Source organism: Podarcis liolepis (assembly GCF_965112155.1).
Source record: "Podarcis liolepis genome assembly, chromosome: 2".
Classification (NCBI taxonomy): Eukaryota; Metazoa; Chordata; class Lepidosauria; order Squamata; family Lacertidae; genus Podarcis; species Podarcis liolepis.
Window position 1 is genome coordinate 5,147,022 of NC_139555.1, and position 20,437 is coordinate 5,167,458.

General features: G+C 45.9%; 1 protein-coding gene and 1 long non-coding RNA gene across 4 annotated transcripts in view; both read right to left on the bottom strand.

Moving 5' to 3' along the window:
* ESYT1 (extended synaptotagmin 1) overlaps positions 1-20,437 on the bottom strand; it is a 63,255-nt gene that overhangs the window by 30,913 nt on the left and 11,905 nt on the right. Inside the window, exons 1-7 of one of the 3 annotated variants that reach the window (XM_083484432.1) lie at positions 8,889-9,000; positions 4,519-4,560; positions 4,274-4,408; positions 2,713-2,786; positions 1,868-1,940; positions 1,163-1,252; positions 429-484 (exon numbers count right to left, since the gene is read on the bottom strand). In XM_083484432.1, the coding sequence (XP_083340558.1) occupies positions 429-484; positions 1,163-1,252; positions 1,868-1,940; positions 2,713-2,786; positions 4,274-4,372 (392 nt within the window). In that variant the 5' untranslated portion in view covers positions 4,373-4,408; positions 4,519-4,560; positions 8,889-9,000. Of the gene's footprint in view, positions 1-23; positions 485-1,162; positions 1,253-1,867; positions 1,941-2,712; positions 2,787-4,273; positions 4,409-4,518; positions 4,561-8,888; positions 9,001-20,437 lie in introns of those variants that run through there. The other 2 variants (XM_083484431.1, XM_083484433.1) reach the window with 2 other exon arrangements.
* Positions 13,667-18,830, bottom strand: LOC310698582. The gene is made up of 3 exons (XR_014521616.1): positions 17,298-18,830; positions 14,497-17,043; positions 13,667-13,876 (listed from the first exon to the last, which is right to left on the bottom strand). It is a non-coding gene; the product is annotated as an uncharacterized lncRNA (long non-coding RNA).

Below are 20,437 nucleotides of genomic sequence, written 5' to 3' on the forward strand. Positions count from 1 at the left end.
ATCCCAGCAAATCCTTCTGCCACCCTGCAGCCCCTCCAATCTCCCAGAATACCTTTCTGTCCCACTGCACCCCAGAAAGTTCTTCTCCAGCAAGACCCAGTTCTCCCACCAACCAATTTCTTCTCAAATGTTCTCACCTGTTTTCCATTGCACTCCTCACCAGTCCTATTGACTTCAGTGGAGCCAACCCCACTAGGGTTAGGATTGAAGTCTCCCCCCTTTACCCTTCTCGCACACTCAGCTGCTCTGGTTATCTCCAAGAGAAGAAGCACTTGAGAACATAGAAGCCTCATTCTTTTACCAGAGCAATAAATTTTGATGGAGGAAGCAAACAAGACAACACCCTCTCCGGCCTCCTACAAGAGCTGCAAGTCCAGAGGCCAGAAGTTCCCCACCTCTGGTTTTATCGTCAATCATCAAGCATTTACCTCAGTCCAGGAATGTCCAAGAGGTTGGTCATTCCAGTCCAGTTAATGTCCAGAGTCTGGGAAAGAAGGGAGAGGTGTGATTTAGAACCAGTTACAGAAATACTGGGTGTGGGGGTGGATTTGGGTGGGGGGTTGGGAAGAAGCAATCAGGACTGAAGATATCCAGGTTCAAATCTCCATTCAGCCTTGAAGCCCACTGCGTGACCTCAGGCCCCTCGCCATCTCTTTCAGCCTAACCTACCGCACAAGAGCCTTGCCAAGCCACCCAGAGCTCCTTGGACAAATAAATAAATTCAGTTAATAACTCCTGTGGGGTTTTGTCAAAATTACTTGGGAGATCTCACAGCTGCAAAAATGCATGAATCCTCCTGTACTTCATTTTAATAAGAGAATTTACCAGTTGCAAACCAATACTTCTACTCATGTGCATCACATCTGCACTGGAATGACCAGTGAATGTAGGAACTGATTCCCCTGCATGTTTTTAGGGAGACAGCATGAAAATTCTGCCTATGGTGCTGTTACCCGCGGCTGTAAAAGCTTTCATTAATGTGGGGGTGGGCAAATTTCTAGCTTTTGTGGTCTCAAGAGATATGCTTGAAAAGTACTGATAATAACCAAAGAGCGGTTGCCCAACATTTCCATAGTGAGGGATTTGGCTTCTACCTTATGCACAGGTCAGTGCCCCTTCCCAACATTTGCAAAACCAGAATGGGACGTGGCAGAAAACTTACCGGACGGCGGATGAAGAACATGGTGAGCGCCCCGACAATTGGGACGTCCCCAATGAGGGGCTCCAAGATGACCCGCAGCATGCCGTGCAGCTGAGAGAAAAAGAGATGGTTGAGGTCAGATTCTCAGTCAATGCTGCTTTAGTCGTTTCTCATATTCCTGTGCTCTGGGACAAGCAGAGGACACAAAGGCAACAGCATCTGGTACAAATGATGCACCTACCATGCCAGCCACTAATGCAGGGGCAGCCTCACACAAATCACAGCCCCACGGCAAGATTGACGCTTCAATTCAGGGATTGTGGGAGGCTGAGGAAAGGGAGGGAGGGAGGGCTGCCTCCACATGCGGCTTCTTGAAGGGAAGGGAAGGGGCGCCCAAAGATTTCTGCTTTTAATTACCAGGAGTAGCTAGGGAGGCCTTCATCACTGCCTTCCTGCAGCTGCAGCGCTTTCTAAATAGTAGCTCAAAGGAATTAAGGAACTGGGTGGAAATGATACCCTTTCAAGGAAAGCCATGGATAAGAAGGAAGGCCTGCGGTTGCTGGGAGCTTGGACTGATCCTGCACCATGGCAAAGGAGAAGTTCCTTGGGTTAAAAAAGAAGAAGAAGCCAAACTGTCCCTAAAAAGGCAAATCCATTACTGGGAACCGTATCAGCCTCTGAGATTTCTAGCCTACCTTTATGAAGCCAAAAACAGGACCACCTTACCTGCATGCCTTTCACCCCGGCCTTACAGAAAAATTTCTTGACCTCCACATCAATCTGGACGTCACCCACATAGCTGTGTTACAGGGAGGGAGAGAGAGCAAGAGACTAGCATGAGGCTCCCAGAAACCAAATAAAGCCATAAGACACTGCAATAATGAAACACCAAGGCCCTAAAAGGGAACAGTTCCCCCCTGTTGAACCATTTTTTCAGGGGTTGCTGATTTTGTATGCTCTCCTGTCCTACCCTGCCCCTCTCTTTTGGCCAGGAGGTGTGTGGGGAAGAGATACTGCAGATATCCAGTATGGTCCGTGAATGCAGCATGAATGAGTCTCTGGCTCTGCATAGGAAGAAACATTATCTTCACCCAAAGCAGAGCCTCACAGAAGAGCAACGGATTCTCCCTTGTCTCCCCCTTGCAAGTGACTTGTCTCTTTAAAGGAAAGTCAGCTGTGACAGGGCCAGAGGGATTGCAAAAAAGGAAAGGGACATAAGAACACAAGGAGGCCCCCGCTAGATCAGCTCACATGACCTGTGCCAACGTTGGCCAACCTGGCGCCTCTGGGAAGCCCACAAGCAGGGGATGAGAACAATAGCGCTCACACCTTCCCTCTGCAGTGCAGCTCAACCTCCGCAGTGCAGGACACAACTTGCCCTCAGATCATGCGCTCTTCCGGGAAAGGGTGTAGAAAAATGCTCAGGTACCAAATTGCAGCTTGTCAGAGTGACAAGTGCTTTGTGGGCCATTCAATAAAGAGCAATCCGCTCCCCCCCCCGCCCCATCCCGCCTTGATTCTGCTCCATTTATGAAGCTAACACAGGAACGTAAGAAAACCTTAGAACTTACCTAATGTTTAGGTCCAGCAAGATTTGCTTCTTGTTCACGCCAGTGTGAACCTTAACTCCAATGACCTTGAGGGGCTAGGAGCAGAAGAAGAGTCGTTGTTTAAGCAAATAAAAATAAAAAGAGACTAAAACAAGGGAGGCAATGCCCCACCTCTCACTCCCCAGCAATCTCTGTTAAGGCAAACTGATGGTCCGTGGATGTCAAAGCTTTGCCAACGATATACCTGCCTCTGGGATAACCCTCTGATCCCTCTTCCAAGACACTGCTGCTGCTCAGTGGGTCGACTGAGACCCACCAAGAGGTAAAATGGTTCTAGAAGGACTGAAATTAGGCTCCTGCACATTTCTGGCTCAGCTCTGGTTCAGGCTCAGGCGTGGACAACCCAGGCTTTGGCTTGGGCTCGGTGGCGGGGCTCGGTGGGCTCAGCAACTTTGTGTCTGGATTTTTACCTCTTGAAATATGGCAACCCTAAGGTTAGAGGACCAGGAGCTAGAGAACATTAGCCAAGAGGGAGAAACACAGAATTAGGTTAGATTCCTGTAACGTGAACAATTGACAGTACTGCCCAACCACCCCAGGGAACCTGAGCTTTCAACAACATTCATCAAAGTCACAGAGACCAGAAAACTTCATTTAGAAATAAAAAAAAAGCTTTAGTGTATTGGCTGAAATGTTGTTGCTACTTAAACACCTTGGATACAGGCCCACGGCGCAAATTTGGATAACACTAGTTAGATTATATGCATACGTGTTTCTGGGCAAATGAAACTGGGTGGTGGGGGGTCTCCACCAGCATGGAGCTTTACAGTGCTTCCAGCAAAAGGGTTGTAAGTAAATAAATAAATAAATAAATAAATGGAAAAGGGGCAGAAGATCTAGAGGCCAGCACAAAGGACCTTGGATTTGAGTAAGGAGGCCCCACCCACCCTAACAACCCCCCCCCACCGCAAAAAGGCAGCGTAAGAAACGCAATGTGTATATTAATAAAGCACTGGCTTCTGTTCTAGAAACTAAGCCCTCCAACAAACACACAACAATCACAGAACTGCAAAACATATGTAGCTCTAACTCAACTGTGGAAGCTGGAAGGAAATAAATAAGATAGTGATGATAAGACTAGGATGAAAAGGCAAGATATAAGATTGTGGTCCTTGGTCCATTAATAAGGATTCACCACCACCCCAGGAGCAAGTATAATGATTACGCAGCAGAATGATTGGATTCACAAAATCTTATTATTGGATTTTCCGCAGCGATACAAAATGCAAGACCATAAAATGTTCCTGCAGGATTATAATGTAAGGTTTCAAATAAACTAAGAAAAAATGTACAGACTACTGCTAGCATCCCAATAGGCGAAAAAAATCCATGGCACTAGCGATGCATTAAAAATATGTATCATTCAGTGCTTTCAATAAATACTAGCCCAAGGTGTGTCTGGGGTGGGGAGGAAACCCTCTGGACATATGGGATGAAATCTAATTATTTCTTTCCCCTTATTTATGGACTTGTCCCCTGGAGCATGCTCTCCCTTAAAATTTATTTTTCAGCTGACAATTACCTTCTCTCCCATGTCAACCTTGGTGAATGTAAAGGTCTGCAAATGGGTGTTGGAGGCTCGGATGCTTGGAGCAATGTTTTCCACCAACAGCTTCTCCATGTACTGGCCAAAGAAGGGCCAAGCCTGGGCCAGGATCTACCATGCCGTGGGGGAAGCATGGAGGGAGAGGGAGGGAGAGAGAGATGTTAGCACTGTCATGATGCTGCCATGGCTGGGCAGGAACAATTCAGCCGACTGATTCTCACCTTGTTGAGCCATTCAGCTTTTTCAACATCTGGGAAACTGACCTAGATAAAAGAAAATATATACATAGATTAGCTCCAGTTGCAAGGGACCCACCTGCTGTGGGTTCCTAGACAGACTAGGAAATACCTCCCTCATTCCCACAAAGAGAGAGAGACTGTGCATCACTCTTAGGCAAGATTACTTCACAAGAGGAATTGGTGAGACTTTACTACAGAAGATCAGTGTGGTGTGGGGCAGGGGGAAGGGAACCTCAGGTCTTGGGGCCCAATGTGGCCTCCAGGTTTATCGGGTCCTTGGGACCCTCCTCCCCAGGACACAGCCCTCCCTGACCCACACCCTGCTTTAGTGCCTCTGCCTGGCAGGAATGTGCCCTTGAACTGCAAATGACTCTTGTTGTCTAGATGGAGGGATGTGTGTGCCTATGGAGGAAGCGAGTGATGGGTGGACCGAGGAGGCTGGGCTTGAGATCCTGGTTTAGCCATGAAGATCACGAGGTGCCCTGGCCTAGCCACCATCTCTCTTCCTGATCTCTAACACAGGGTAAAATGGGATGACATCATTTGTGCTTCTTGAAGGGCACACTACAACTGTGAACCGTGAAAGAGAGGACAATTTGGGTATCTGGTGCAGGAAGGAGCACCGTAAAATTCCCAGCATTTTTTTAAAAAAAGCAGGTTGCAGTATTTAGCAATACAAGTTCTCAACAGTTGGCTACAGTACAGTGGTACCTCGGGTTACATACGCTTCAGGTTACAGACTCCACTAACCTAGAAATAGTACCTTGGGTTAAGAACTTTGCTTCAGGATGAGAACAGAAATCGTGCTCCGGCGGCACGGTGGCAGCAGGAGGCCCCATTAGATAAAGTGGTTCTTCAGGTTAAGAACAGTTTCAGGTTAAGAACGGACCTCCAGAACGAATTAAGTACTTAACCAGAGGTACCACTGTATTTCAAAGTGTATGCCATAACATTCCGCGAGCAATGACAAGATGAACCACCCACGATTCCACTTCTTGACCACCAGCTAAGAGAGGTCTCAACTCACTCTTTAAAACTTTTAAGATTATCGCTAAAACAGCAAACCTGAACTTAATTCAGTGTATTCACACATAGAGCTGTGTTGCTGCTGACTTGGAAACCTCCAACACACCAGATCCCCTCTACTGGCTGACGTTACACAGTTTAGAAGACTTTCCACACAACAGACTCATGAACAAACAGGAGGGTTATCAGGAAAATATGTCACTGAATATAGGCAGAGCTCCAGATGGGGGATCACGAGCCTGGAGTTCAGACCCTTGGACCATATTATGAGACAGTTCTGCACTTAGTCATTGTCCATCATGTCAGCTGTTCGGTGGAGCAATTTTGGGGGAGGCAGAACTCCAAGAGGACCACAAGGCTGGAGTTCAGACCCTGGGATGATAGGATGAGCTATTGCCACACTTAGTCATTGTCCATCCCCATGTCAGCTGCTTGGTGAAGCAATTCTATCTTTGACTGTGCATTTTCTTAATCCGCTTGCTCAGAATTGAGTGGGGTGGAATTGAAGAGGAGCGGCTGCAAGAGATTCTTTGAAATCCTGCAGGGCGGGTGGGTGATGGGGGACATAAGGAAAGCAGCTGATCTTCAGGCCACGGTTATCAAGCACACGCCTGTCCTCTTCCTCAGGAATCATGCTACTGGCAGCTTGAGCACAGCCTGAAGTTTCTTAGAGGGTGTGAGCCCTCTGCTATGCGCAAGTATATATGCGCAAGTGAGAGAGATAAAGGAGAGGCTTGGCACATTACAGACAGAGGCGGAGGAAGGTCAAGTGGTACCCGGTGTGGAAAATTTCTTGCCACCCCCACATTGATATATATTTTTTGCCTGCAAAAAATGGTTTTACGTTATTTCATATTTTCTTACAAAGGAATAATAATAATAATAATAATAATAATAATAATAATAATGAAAAACAACTGTTATTTATATCCCGCCCTCCCCGGCCAAAGTCGGGCTCAGGGCAGCTAACATCAGATACAAAACATTGGTATAAAATCAAACAATAATTAAATTACCCCCTAAAAACATGTCAAAATCAAATTAAAGTCTAATTAGATGGCTTTCCACAGGGTTAGGGTTGGGAACAGTAAGTGCTCCACTGAATTGAAATTTCAGCCTTCACGACATAGGAAAACGGCCAAGTAAACAGCTATTTTCATGGAGGAGGGTCACGATATTAACAGATATGCATGGAAGTTCATATATAGCTATATAATCCCTCATGTAGTAAGATTTGGAGCAGGCATTTTTTAAAAAAGTTTTTTATGAACTGCCCTAGTAGGGCAGTTAATTGTTCCTTAATAATTTGTCACCCATTTCCAATGATGGAACCTGGGACGCTCCCCCCCCTTCCTACGCCCCCGATTACAGATGCCCTATTCAGAGCTCAGTTGTTAGTAGGAAATAGGTGAGGAGCCTGTGACTAGATTGTCACATGAAACTAAGCAGACACGTATGAACCGAATCGGAGGAAATTGCCACTCACTAAGGTCATCAGTAGAGGGCCTCTTATGTGCTCCATCAATCTGTGTGGGGCTGGGATCAGGGAGAAAGACAAGAGCTTCTGAACTCCCTCCCCAGAGGGACTCGCCTCTTCTCTTTCTGCCAGGTGGAAACGACCTTTCCTTTCAAATGATAATGATGTCTGCCTAGGGTTCCTGGACATACCCGGAATACTGCAGTTGGTAGCAGTGTCCAGGTAAAAATTGGCGAGATGTCCTGAAAAATCCGGATTTCCACTGTTTGAAATATGGTAATCCTATATATAGAGGGACACGGGTGGCGCTGTGGTGTAAACTACTGAGCCTTGGGCTTGCGATCAGAAGGTCAGCGGTTCGAATCCCTGTGACGGGGTGAGCTCCAGTTGCTCAGTCCCTGCTCCTGCCCACCTGGCAGCTCGAAAACACGTCAAAGTGCAAGTAGATAAAATGGCGGGAAGGTAAACAGCGTTTTCGTGTGCTGCTCTGGTTTCGACATGATCCAGAAAATGCCGACAACCCCAGAATTGTTCAGACTTAACTGTCAGGAACCCAATATATGCCAGCCCTGCTTTAACCTTCTCTGATTGTGGCTTGTTAATGCTAATGTCTTCCTGCTGTTGCTTTAGTTAATCAGGATGCTAGGATCGTAATTGTCTTTCCCAGCTGTTTTACGATGCCTCAGTCATTGTGAATGATATCTTATTCTACTGCTCTTGTTCTGCTTTTTTGGAAAAAAAATTATCTGGTTGCTTTCTAAAAAACTGAATTTAAACATACTAATGTGAACAAGAAAACAAATGGAAAATTAATTTATTCCCCCCATTTTATCTTCTCCATTCCCAAAAGGTGAACTTCAAAGACACGACAACTCCACATTCTCAATGGCTCACACCGAACAGAGTGATCTGACACTTTCATATAGCAAGTACATGTTATTTTGGGACGCAGTATCACAGGAAAACCACATCATTTCCAACAAACTTGATACCGGTAAGTTTGAATGAGAAATCTTTTTTTTGTTTTTGTTTTAAGCTATAGATGCATTTGAGAAGTTTCATAGGAGAATGATGAAAATACATGGCTAAGATATGAATCAGCATCAGGCCTTGTTGATGCACACACACAAGAATGCATCCCCCTGCCTTTTTTCTTCAACTGTGAAGAAAAGCTTAAGTACACATGAGTGAGGTTGCACCTGATGAAGTCCACAGAAATTCCAGTGTTGGAGCACAAATGTAGGAGAAGAAACAGCCCCAAACCTCCTTGCCTAACACTAGAAGTCTCCCACACCCTGCCGCTATTCCACAGCGCATTCCTCTGCAAAGTCTGGCCCAAACTCCTTTTTGTCCCCCCCTCAGAGATTTCTATTTTTTTAAGTGCAGATTAAAATGAATGAGGAACTAGCATGTGGAAGCAAAACAAATTCCTTGACACAGAATGTGGATCACAGTAGTGCAGAAATTGAGGTGTCCCTATCTACGCACATGAAGCACAACGCTTTCAATTACTCAAGTAAAAATTGTTGTGGGGTTTTTTTTGGGGGGGGGATCAAGCAAGCAGATGTCAACCTTTGCCTCCCTCTTGACTTATGATTTTAAAAAAGCTATTGTACAGAATGGTAAAGTTTGAGTTTTCTTGTCCATGACTACCAAGGAAGTACAAGCTGAAGTAAAAATAAAATAAAATAAAAAATCAATTGTTCCACAATTGTGACAATTATTAGGTAATGAAGGAATGCAGACTTCATGCAATGCTGGAAAAACAGATTATAAAACAACAATGGATGAATTAAGGAATTAAGTCTGCCTCATACAGAGAGAAGAGAAATGATGGGATGGTTGATACCAGAAATCTGCTTCAGTGACGCAGAACAACTCCTGCCACTCTGCAGACACCTGCTCTCTCTTACTCCCACTCAGCTAGGCTTTTGCACTCCTGTGCGGTGCCCGGTTCACTGCAGCCAACTTCAGTTAAATTGCCATGGTAACTAACACAAACAGGAATGGCCTAGCACAACAAGGCCACAACCACAAGCTCCACCACCCTTAGTCGGAAACCCACAGCCAGTGAAAATGAAAGCAGCCAGTTTCCCCCACCCACTCCACTTCCGTGTAATTTCAGATTATTTTTTTAGAACTAGGACTCGTGAACCCTATATTTTGGTTTCCAAACAGTTAAAGAATAATGGTCAAAGTATTAGAATCAAACCACAACTGGAGGTGGGGAAACAGATATGTTGCCTTACTCATTCAGATTTACCTGGAGCCACCTATTTTGCACAGACCCTGAACTCTTTCATTCTTGCTCTCTGCTTTTGATACAGCAGGCATGAGTAACACAAGTGGGGACTGATGTGTGAAAGACCCAGCTCAATTCCCACCCACCCCACACAAAAAAAGGTTCACTGTTGGTCTGGAGAAGAGCTCATATTTATTCCGTATTTACATTCCACTGTAGCCTTGAAGCAGCTCACACAATTATTTACACCATTAAGAAGGTCAAGAAAAGCAATGTCAAAAGAAGAGTTTGCCCTAAACCAGGGATGGTGAACAGGGATGGCCAGCCAGACGTTGCTGGGCTATAACTCCCATCATCCCTGGCTGTTGACCAAGCAAGCTGGGACTAGTGGGAATTAAGAGTCCAACAACAGCTGAAGGGCCATGCAGGCCCCCCATCTCTGCCCTAAACCTTCCACAAATTGCACCCCACACCAGCAGGGCCCTCACAGAGGGGCAAGGCGCAGAGTTTTCCATCAGGAAGTGGTCCTCTGGTCCGTGGATGGGAGCTCTGGGCTGACCTTCAGCTCCTTCTGTAGCCAGATGCAATGGGGGTTCTCCCCAGGAAAGAAGAAATAAGAGGGAGCAAGCTGGAGAGTCAACTGGTATCTAAGGCAGTGGTGCTTTTCCAGCCCAGAGGACCTAACTGATATCAGACAGGTCAGATACAGAACAGTGTGGTGATTAAGAATACAGTGCAAAAGCTGTGCTGCTTTTTATTTATCTTTAAATAGCTCTCATGCCAACTCTCAGTCTGCCTTTTTGAAAAAAGCATATGGATTGTAACTGGGAGAGGCTGTGTGGCTCTGTCAAAAGTGGTTGTGGGTCTTATTTCCACTGCTGCCTAAAATGTACAGATTTATGTAAATGATGCTTTGAGGACTCCAGTTGAGATAAACTAAATCAGTGCTTGGAGAGCACACTGATAACGGTCAGAATAGTCCATACTGGGTCAGATCACTGGTCTTTAACTGGTGGGTCAGAACATGCTGCCAGGTCACAGGAAGGAGGGTTGGAACAGCAGCACAACTCCCATCTGTCAAAGAATTAAGAAGCCCCCCCCCCAATGCAGGCCTGAGTTAAAAGCAAGCCCCAGTTTGAAGACCTTTAAGACTACTGGGCTAGATGGGGGGTGATTCAGCATCAAGTACAGTGGTACCTCGGGTTACATACGCTTCAGGTTACAGACTCTGCTAACCCAGAAATAGTGCTTCAGGTTAAGAACTTTGCTTCAGGATAAGAACAGAAATCGTGCTCTGGTGGCGCGGCGGCAGCAGAAGGCCCCATTAGCGAAAGTGGTGCTTCAGGTTAAGAACAGTTTCAGGTTAAGAAAGGACCTCCGGAACGAATTAAGTACTTAACCTGAGGTACCACTGTACCTTCATGACTCAGAATAGTAGTTTCATGTGCTCCCAGGACAACGGGCAAGGGGAGGTGGGGAAGAGAGTGTGAAGAGGGCAGCAGAGATTCAGTCCCTTTTGCCCACCTGGGGAAGCTGTATCTCTCCAATATAAGAAAAGAGGTTCTCCCTTGTGTGCGCTGTCCCATCACGGCCCCTGAATGTACAGCAGCTACTCGAAGGCCAATTTGATCTCTATAATATTGTCAAGAGGAGAACTAGGACGGGAGCAAGTCAATAGACGCCTTTATCCTCTGGACAAAAGGGACCTTATGTTCTGCTGCGTGGGCGTGAGGCCTCCAGCAGTCCACAATGCAAGCAGCATGGCCAGCCAAACTTTTAAAAAGGAGGCTGCATGCATCCACTTCCCTGGCTGAGTATGCGCCTCGCTCTTATCCCAGCTGCCAGCTGGGGGAGTACAGTTGTTTTTCGGGCTGTCATCCATGCGCCTGCAGTAATTTCTCTCTCTCTTTTAGATCTATAGAGCAACAGAAGAAAACCACACTGTCCTTGGGCGAGGGAGGAGCCAGCAATCTTGGCTCCTTAAGCCAGAAGGGAACATCCCTGGGCAGCTGTTTCCGCTTCCTCTCTGTGCAGAGAAATAGTAAGGTTGCAGGCAGGGGGGCAAAGGGGGGTAGGAAAGAGAGAGAAAAGACCAAGGACAGAAAGGCTTTTTACAGCACTGCTTGTTTAAGATAACCTAGCACCCTGCTGCAGACATTCAAGGACAGATGATAGAACTGCAGCTCAAAGGCAAGCTATCTGCATCACCATACAAGCCCACAATGCTTATTTCTCAATAGCTGGGTGATTTATTTTAACCCAGTGGTTTTGTACCCAGTTTACCCACTTCCTCCTTCCCTAGTAATCAGGGCTCTGTTATTTCTGTACTGTGTGTGTGTGTGTGTGTGTGTGTGTGTGTGTGTGTGTGCAGGAGCTGACAGGAAAATCACCTTCTGTTTTGGTTTTAAGACGCATCATCTTTGCATGCATGCACACCAGATATGTGCCACTACTGGGCACAGCTAAACACACCAGAGGGTGTGCAACACCCGAAGGGAGAGAGTGTTGAAAATACGCTTGTGTTGCAGATGGCAAAACAGGCATTAAGCACACAAGATTAAGGAAATGAAAAACAGGAGAGGGTCAGAGGTCTTTGTAAAGGATTGTAGAATGTTTGTTTAAAGAAAATACTGTTGAACTACTGATATAGAAGTGGGAAAAGGAGATACGAGGGTTAGGGATAGAGGGGGCTGCCAGACATTTACCCACATGCTTCTTGATAGCGGCAAGATCCTCCTTGGCAGTAAGACTAGCACTTTGGAAATAAAGAACCCAGACTTTTGCCAGGGGGATGAACAGGGTCAGCATTTAAAAGGCCCTCTCTTCTCGACAGTGGCACAAGATGATTTGCATGGGGATCACGTCTGGAGTTTGGAATGCACTGATTTTCATGTTAAGTCCCAGATCATGAAACACAGTCAGGGACCGGCCCACCTGTGAGACAATTCATACCCCCTCCTTGCTCCTGATGTAGCCCTTCATTCTCCCCTTCTTCCCTGGCAGGAATGGAAGAGGGGTGCCATTTTGTGGTTCGCCTCAGGTGCCAAAATGTATTGGGCTCGTCCTGAACACAGTATCCACAGTTTTTAGGTGCTGTGTGAGATGAACTGGTGGGACGCCCTGTTCCCTATCTGTGGCACATACAGAGGCAGATAGGAAACCAAGCGCATGACAACAGCTCTCTTCCATTATCTTTAAATGCTTTCAAAGAGACGGTAACTGTCTTTCAGTGTTGCTGTTGGGGCTGAGAAAGAAACAACCTGGATAATCAAAGCCGAATCCCAACAGAATTAAAGTATCCCCTCTCCCCTTATTTATGTTTATTTAGAAGTATTTATAGCCTCACCTACTCACCAGAGTTCTCAAGGCAGCTGTAAACCCAGTTCAATACACCCTAAAACAGACAACAGTACAATACAATACAATGCACAAAGGTGTGCACATATAAATCTGACCCCCAGTTCCCCCGGTGGAAAAGAGTCACCCCACAGCTTAGCAAGAAAAGATTTGGAGAGAGCAGGCCGGGGGGGGGGGGGTGAGAGAAGGACTGTTTTCTGTCACCTCAGAGCACCTGATTAATGTGTTATTCCGATTAAACATGAGCCAAAGGCAGAAAGCACACAGAGAAGCAGTGAAGAGAGGAAGGGCCATCTGCTTCTGGGAAAGGAAACTAAGCAACCCTCAAGCAAAGGGATAGCAAGCCGGATGGGCTAAAGCCAGCCTGGAGCTCCATCAACCTATTTATACCAGGATAATGCAGAATCAATGCATGACGCTCAATAAGCATAAAAAGCACACGGTTAAAATCAAGCCTCGTTCCTTTTCTCGTAACACATATACACAGAGTTCCCACTGTGGATTTTAGTATCACTTGAAGGACACATTGTTCTCCAAATGTTCACTACTTGAAAAGAGTGGGTCAGTTTGTAGGCATTCCAGCCAAACATTTTAAGCATCAAGCTGCAACACCTGCTCCTAAATGGGTGGAGAAGAAGAAGAAGAAGAAGAAGAAGAAGAAGAAGAATTTTGGATTTGATATCCCACCTTTCACTCCCTTTAAGGAGTCTCAAAGCGACTAACAATCTCCTTTCCCTTCCTCCCCACAACGAACACTCTGTGAGGTGAGTGGGGCTGAGAGGCTTCAGAGAAGTGTGACACCCAGCAGCTGTATGTGGAGGAGCGGAGACGTGAACCCAGTTCACCAGATTACGAGTCCACCCCTCTTAACCACTACACCACGCTGGGTTAACACAGCAGAGTGCCAACTCTCAAGCACTCAGGCAAATACTGTACATCCAAAAATGCATGTAGCTTACAAAGTGTTCTGACTCGAGCACACATCTCTGTTTGCCATTTGTCCCTTGAAAGAACAATTTTTAAAAAAAAATAAGAACATTTGCAAAGCTTCTCTACCTGGTTGGCTGGAAGCAATTCTTACTCCCCATAGGCGAGCAGCTACTTAAAGGCTACCCTCGTGTTAATTCCTCCTTGCGTGCGTGAATGGCGTGTGTGGCAAAAGAGCAACACAGAGACAGGGAGACACACCCCACTTTAAGAATCAGGCCACTGGTCTATCTAAAGCAATACAGTGGTGCCTCGCAAGACGGAAAGAATCCGTTCTGTGATTCTCTTTGTCTAGCGGTTTTTTCGTCTTGTGAAGCAAGCCCATTGACGGATTAGCGGATTAGAAGAAGAAGAAGAAGAAGAGTTTGGATTTGATATCCCGCCTTTCACTCCCTTTAAGGAGTCTCAAAGCGGCTAACATTCTCCTTTCCCTTCCTCCCCCACAACAAACACTCTGTGAGGTGAGTGGGGCTGAGAGACTTCACAGAAGTGTGACTGGCCCAAGGTCACCCAGCAGCTGCATGTGGAGGAGCGGAGACTCAAACCCGGTTCCCCAGATTACGAGACTACCGCTCTTAACCACTACACCACACTGGCTCTCACTGGCTCTCTAATCCACACTGGATTAGCGCTATTAGCGGCTTTTAGCGGCTTATCTGCTGATCGGATCAGCTGATAAGCGGCTTAGCGGCTTAGAAAAAGGGGGGGAGGGAAAAAACACAGCAGGAACTCGCAAGACATTGTCGTCTTGCGAAGCAAGCCCATAGGAAATTCGTTTTGCAAAGCACCTCCAAAACGGAAAACTCTTTCGTCTAGCGAGTTTTCCGTCTTGCGAGGCATCCGTCTTGCGGGGCACCACTGTACTGTCTACACAATGCCTGGCAGAGGCTCTCCAGGCTTTCAGACAGGAAGCTTTCCAAATTGTCCCAGGGGGTGCCAGCAATTCAAGCCAGGACCTTATGCACACAAAGCCGGTGTTCTACCACTGAGCTGTAACAGCTCCTCTACATCCTAGTGGAATGTGGCTGTGAACTCGGATGGCAGAGGTCTAGTTTGTATGTGCAGGAGAATCAAGCAATAGAGCCTTTCCAGACTGTGCCACCCCGAGCTGCAGGTGGGCATCTGCATACTTGAAAGCTGCCCCATAAAATAATTTGCTCATAGAAAAACAATAGCCCAGGGACATTTCTCTAGAACACTTGTGTGCTATCCCCGGCTCCCAGAGCAGGGGTGTACACTGGCAAGACTTTTTCACTGAAAAAGGAATGTGTGCCCTACAATACAACCCCCCTGTGACTGCATATTATAATAGGTAGATCAGGAGTAGAAGACAAGATGTTTTTCAGTGAAGTTTGTCCATTAATTATCTTCTCACTGGGAAAATACCAATAAGTTTCCAAAAACCTCAGGGTTTGCTAGAATAAAGTATTAAAAAACTGCTAGTATTTCATAAGCCGAACCTGGGAATAGACTAACATGCGGCAATTTCTCTCTTCCCTCTTCTCCAACTTAACACACAACAGCCCCAAGCTTTCTGGTTGCATTCAGACAGCAGCACTTTATTCTGTTTTCCCGACATTTCTTCGCCTGAACATTTTCATGTTGTGTGTGTGATCTTTCACACAACATACAAACCACTTCTGGAAATCTAGCAGAGTATCAGGAGTTTAGCATTCATTTCAGGATATTTGCTCCCCCCCCCCCAAAAAAAAACAACAACAATATTTGCAACCCTGTTAAACTGGAAAATCATGAGGAGTTTTTACATTGTAATTTCAAGCAATGAAATTTCATGCAATGTTCAGCATATAGTTATTTCACACCATTTAAAACTTAGTGTGACAGGGTGGCATACATCAATCAAAGAGCCACAGCTCCATAAAGCAACAGGCAATGCACTGTAGAAGGAAGGTTAGAATCCGGGATAGAAAGCATTAGTATTATAATCAGGAAAACTAACACAATAATGTTAGACATTTTGAGCCAGTGAAGCCCTCACTAACGGAAGGGGGAGGGCAATTTTATCTATCCCCCCCCCAAAAAAAACCAGCCCCTCCTACTGCCCCCCTTTTTTAGAAATAAATATTTACTGGTAATTGTCTGTGGTCTCGACTGTTACTAACAACTACTACAGATGTTATTCAAATGCTACAACAGAGTTTAGACTGCGACAACTGTTTTTCAAATATATTTTAACTACTTCCCACTTTGAAATAAATACATGTTTTGGATTATTTTTCATTTTATCAGATAGATTATCCAACTCTGCATATTCAACCAGTTTTTGAGTCCATTCTGTCCTTGAAGGAACTCTGTCACGATTCCAATTTGATGCAATAAGCATCCTGGCGGCCACTGTGACATAAAGGAAGATCTCTCTTATGTTTTTAGGAATATCCAAATCTGTGATTCCCAATAGGAAGGCTTCTGGGTTTTTTCAAAAAAGGAATATTTACTCCTACTGCCTCTTAACCCTCCAGAGCAGATTGTAATGGTAGTGGGGCGGGGGGGGGGGGAATGACAGGAATTGCAGGTGGGAGGAACTGGGATAAATGGCCTTCCCTCACCCTCAAAAGCCCTTTCATGAACCAAAAGAGTGTTCTACAGTTGCTTAATACCTCTCAGCATGAGAGACTGAACCAGTATAGAAAAAGGACCTCCCTGGGTGGGAAAGCAGCAGGACAAATGAGAAGTTGTTGCTTTCTAAGCAACAGGACAAGTAGAAGAATGGATGAGCTGGCTGTAAATTATTCTTTTATGCTAACAAAGGGCTTTGTTGGTGGAGGAAGGGTAGGGGATGGGAGGGTGCAACTTCCACTTCATCCATTTTGTTTAGTTATAAATTATATTTATATGTGGAATTTTATTGTGTTTGTGTGCTTGATTTGTATATCTCATCTTCTTCTCTAATGCTTAATATAATATTGTGCTTTCTTGTTAATGATAAGGTGGATTATTTGCATCGGAGTCTCCCTTGTAATGTTTTGTTTTGATTATCTTGCAATGTTCTACTACTTGATTATTTAAGCCTGCTGAGAGATTTCCCTTGGAAATGTGAAGTATAGAAATGATCTAAATAAATAAACCTAGTATACTTCAATTGCTCACCAAATTTTGGCAACCAGCTTGGTTGCAGGGAGAGGAATAACCCAACTAAATGCAACTGTGCAATGCCGAAGATGGTTCACAAAGACTGCATCCCACCCTCCTCCTTTTAACTCTGCCCCACAGCTATTAAAATAAATAGAAAGTTTGCCCAGGTCCACTTCCAAACCGGCTGGGCTTGTTCTGGGACTGAAGAACTTGTCAAGATGTTTGCTTTCCTAAATGAAGAAACTTGAGCTGAACATACAAGTAGCTTTTGAGGTTAACAAATACTGTGGTTTTTCGGGATATCATGCTTCAGCTCCTGTATCAACTACCGTATTTTTTGCTCTATAAGACTCACTTTTCCCCTCCTAAAAAGTAAGGGGAAATGTGTGTGCGTCTTATGGAGCGAATTCTGGCTGCGCAGCTATCACAGAAGCCGGAACAGCAAGAGGGATTGCTGCTTTCACTGCGCAGCGATCCCTCTTGCTGTTCTGGCTTCTGGGATTCAGAATATTTTTTTTCTTGTTTTCCTCCTCCAAAAACAGTCTTGTGGTCTGGTGCGTCTTATAGAGCGAAAAATACGGTGCCTAACATTGTTCTGGGCAAGTTATTTCTGGCCACCTCCCCATGTTGCCTCGGGACAGCGCACTGTAAGGCGATAGCAGCAAGGAGCTAGAAGCCACGTGATGAACCGTTCTTGCAGTTTGGGGTCTGTGGTCATATGCCTGCGCTGGTCACCACCGCAAGTACCACAAATGCACCAGAAGCAGATGCTCGACTCAGTCCGCTTTGCTACGTGCAGAAGGAAATCGATTTTTGCAGAGACTTCAGCTGCAGTGCCACTTGACAATATTAGATCACTGGATACGTGGTGTGGGCGGGCCTGCTGGTGGGCCAACATCTGCCTTCCTCACGCAGTCATCTCACAAAGGAGAACGGCAAGATCGCTGCCGCTTCAGGCTTTCTCAAATTCAGAAAGTCAAATGACCTGAGCAGCCCATGACTAAGAACAAACAACAGACTTAAGCATATTTGCTAAAAACTGTTGGCCGTCACAAAAATACAGACCTAATGGAGAGATGTCTGATCCACAGGCTGCTAGAGGAAAACATAGAAGCCTAACAGGGCTGGCCCAAGACATTTTGGCACCCGAGGCAGACCCCAAAATGACGCCCCCCTCCCTTCTTCCAGGGAAGGAAGAGTGACGGACGGTTTACATCAGGAACCAGGAGGGAAGGAATATCAACTTCAGGATCTGCTGCCCCTGAGGATTCTACCATCTGAGGCAGTCACTTCACTTTGCCTCATAGGTGGGCCGGCCCTGAAACCCAATATAATTTATCCCCATCAACCCATAAATAACAAGCTTTCTCCCTACCACGCCATCATAAAATGAAAGTGTCTGAAAGGCCTCTTTCAAAAACCTATCCCTAGGGGAATTATACAGGGAACAATACAGTACATAGCGAACAATATCTTCCACCCCTCCTTGGCAGCAATGAATAAACACTTTTTAGGTATTCAAACACATCACCTCTCTGAACATGTTGTAGTGTGCAGGCATACTGTGGCACCTCAAAGAGTAAATGTTTTCTTTATTCCACTGACAGATCATTCCATAAACTAATCTGGCAGATTTCGCAGAACATAACAATGGAACGTTGCATCGTTTGAAGATAACATCTACTTAACAGTCCCATTCCACCAACAGCCCCAGTCTAGTTTTCTTCCTTTTTTATTGCAACAGATTTGCAGCTAAAGGAGTTAACAGCCTTAATAAGGATATTGGGAATCAGTCCCTACTTAATTGTAAGGGCTTTGCATTTGTTGGTTAAATTTTGTACAGATTTTTTGGAAATTTGCTCCACCCAACTATTCTCCCACCGCGGCCAGAAACTGCATATGCTGTCATTTCAGTCAGTACAAAAAGCAACACAATATGATCTCTGGACAATACTGAAGAAAACCCACCCTCAAATCTTATTGTGGCAACAGGAGTGCCAGGAGGTTGGCTCACAAGCTGCGACAACCATTGCCTAGCTGCATACTTCTGTATCACTTTGTGGAACGATTACCCCCACCCCCAAGATATTGAGCAGTATACAACTAACTAGTTTGGTTTGTTCCAGTAGCACCTTAAAGACCAACTAAGTTAGTTCTTGGTATGAGCTTTCGTGTGCAAGCACACTTCTTCAGATACACACGAAAGCTCATACCAAGAACTAACTTAGTTGGTCTTTAAGGTGCTACTGGAAGGAATTTTTTTGTTTTGACTATGGCAGACCAACACGGCTACCTATCTGTAACTAGTTTGGTTTGCACAGGGATTTTTGCTTGCGTGATGGAACTCCCCCACCTCTCCCTCCAGATCTGTTTTGGGGGTTACCCCAACCTTCTGGAGCAGATTTGCAGAGGACACAGGGCACATGTGGAGAGAGAAAGGGAATAGAAGTCCATTGTGCAAGCAGAAATCTTTGCACTGATGAAATGAGTCAGGCGGACACTGCCCTTTAAGTGAAGGAGGCACTAAAATTACCTACTCACAAGGAAGCAACTGAAATTCCCCTTGTCATGCACTCCTGACCCATCTGCAAGATGTTTTTACCCCAAGGAGGTCCGAGGCAAAAGCAGCAAGTGGAAGGGGAGGGAAGAGTTCAGCTGGAAGTGCAACTTGCATGGGAATGAATTCATCCTACGAATGAATGCACTCTGAACAGCCCCCTCCCCAGAGCAATGCAAGGCCGAAGGGGTCTTGGGGGCTCCGTACACACAAGTGGCAATGAAACAAATAGCTTACCTCAAAGTCACTCCTGTTAAACTGAGGAGGAAAAGTAAATTTGTACTCACATTCACTAAGCAAGTATATTCCTCCTGGTCCAAACAAGCAATACCCCCCCCCCCACAGGACCTGCCTCAGTCCAAGTTTGCAATCATTTAGAAAGCCACGCAAGGTCTCCTTTATTTCTTAAAGGCATTCAGTGTGTCTCAATGAAGTTACAGGAGTGTTTCAGCAGAGTGTTTCTGCTACGGATCTTTTATTTTATGTATTTATTTTTACAGTCCATCTTTACTGCCCGGAGCACAAGGTGGTAGACAGGGCCCCCCACCTTGTCATTTTATCCTCACAACGACCTTGTGAGGTGGTTAGGCTGACAGAGTGATTGGCCTAAGGTCACCTAGTAAGCGGAGTGGGGCTTTGAACCCTGGTCTCTTGGGCCCTAGTCCAACACTCCAACCACTGCAGCAGACAGGCTCCCTCTCACCCTGCTTACCGTTTACAAGACTAGTGATTAAGCCATGGGTAGGCAAACTAAGGCCCGGGGGCCGGGGCCGGCCCAATCGCCTTCTAAATCCGGCCCGCGGATGGTCCAGGAATCAGTGTGTTTTTACATGAGTAGAATGTGTCCTTTTATTTAAAATGCATCTCTGGGTTGTTTGGGGGCCTGCCTGGTGTTTTTACATGAGTAGAATGCGTGCTTTCATTTAAAATGCATCTCTGGGTTGTTTGTGGGGCGTAGGAATTTGTTCATCCCCCCCCCAACAAAAAAATATAGTCCAGCCCCCCACAAGGTCTGAGGGACAGTGGACCCAGTGGCGTAGCGTGGGTTGTCAGCACCCGGGGCAAGGCAAGTAATTTGCGCCCCCTAACCCGTGGATTTGCGCTCCCTAACCCTAACCCCCAGATGTTGCACCCGGTGCGGCCGGCCCCCCCTGCACCCCCC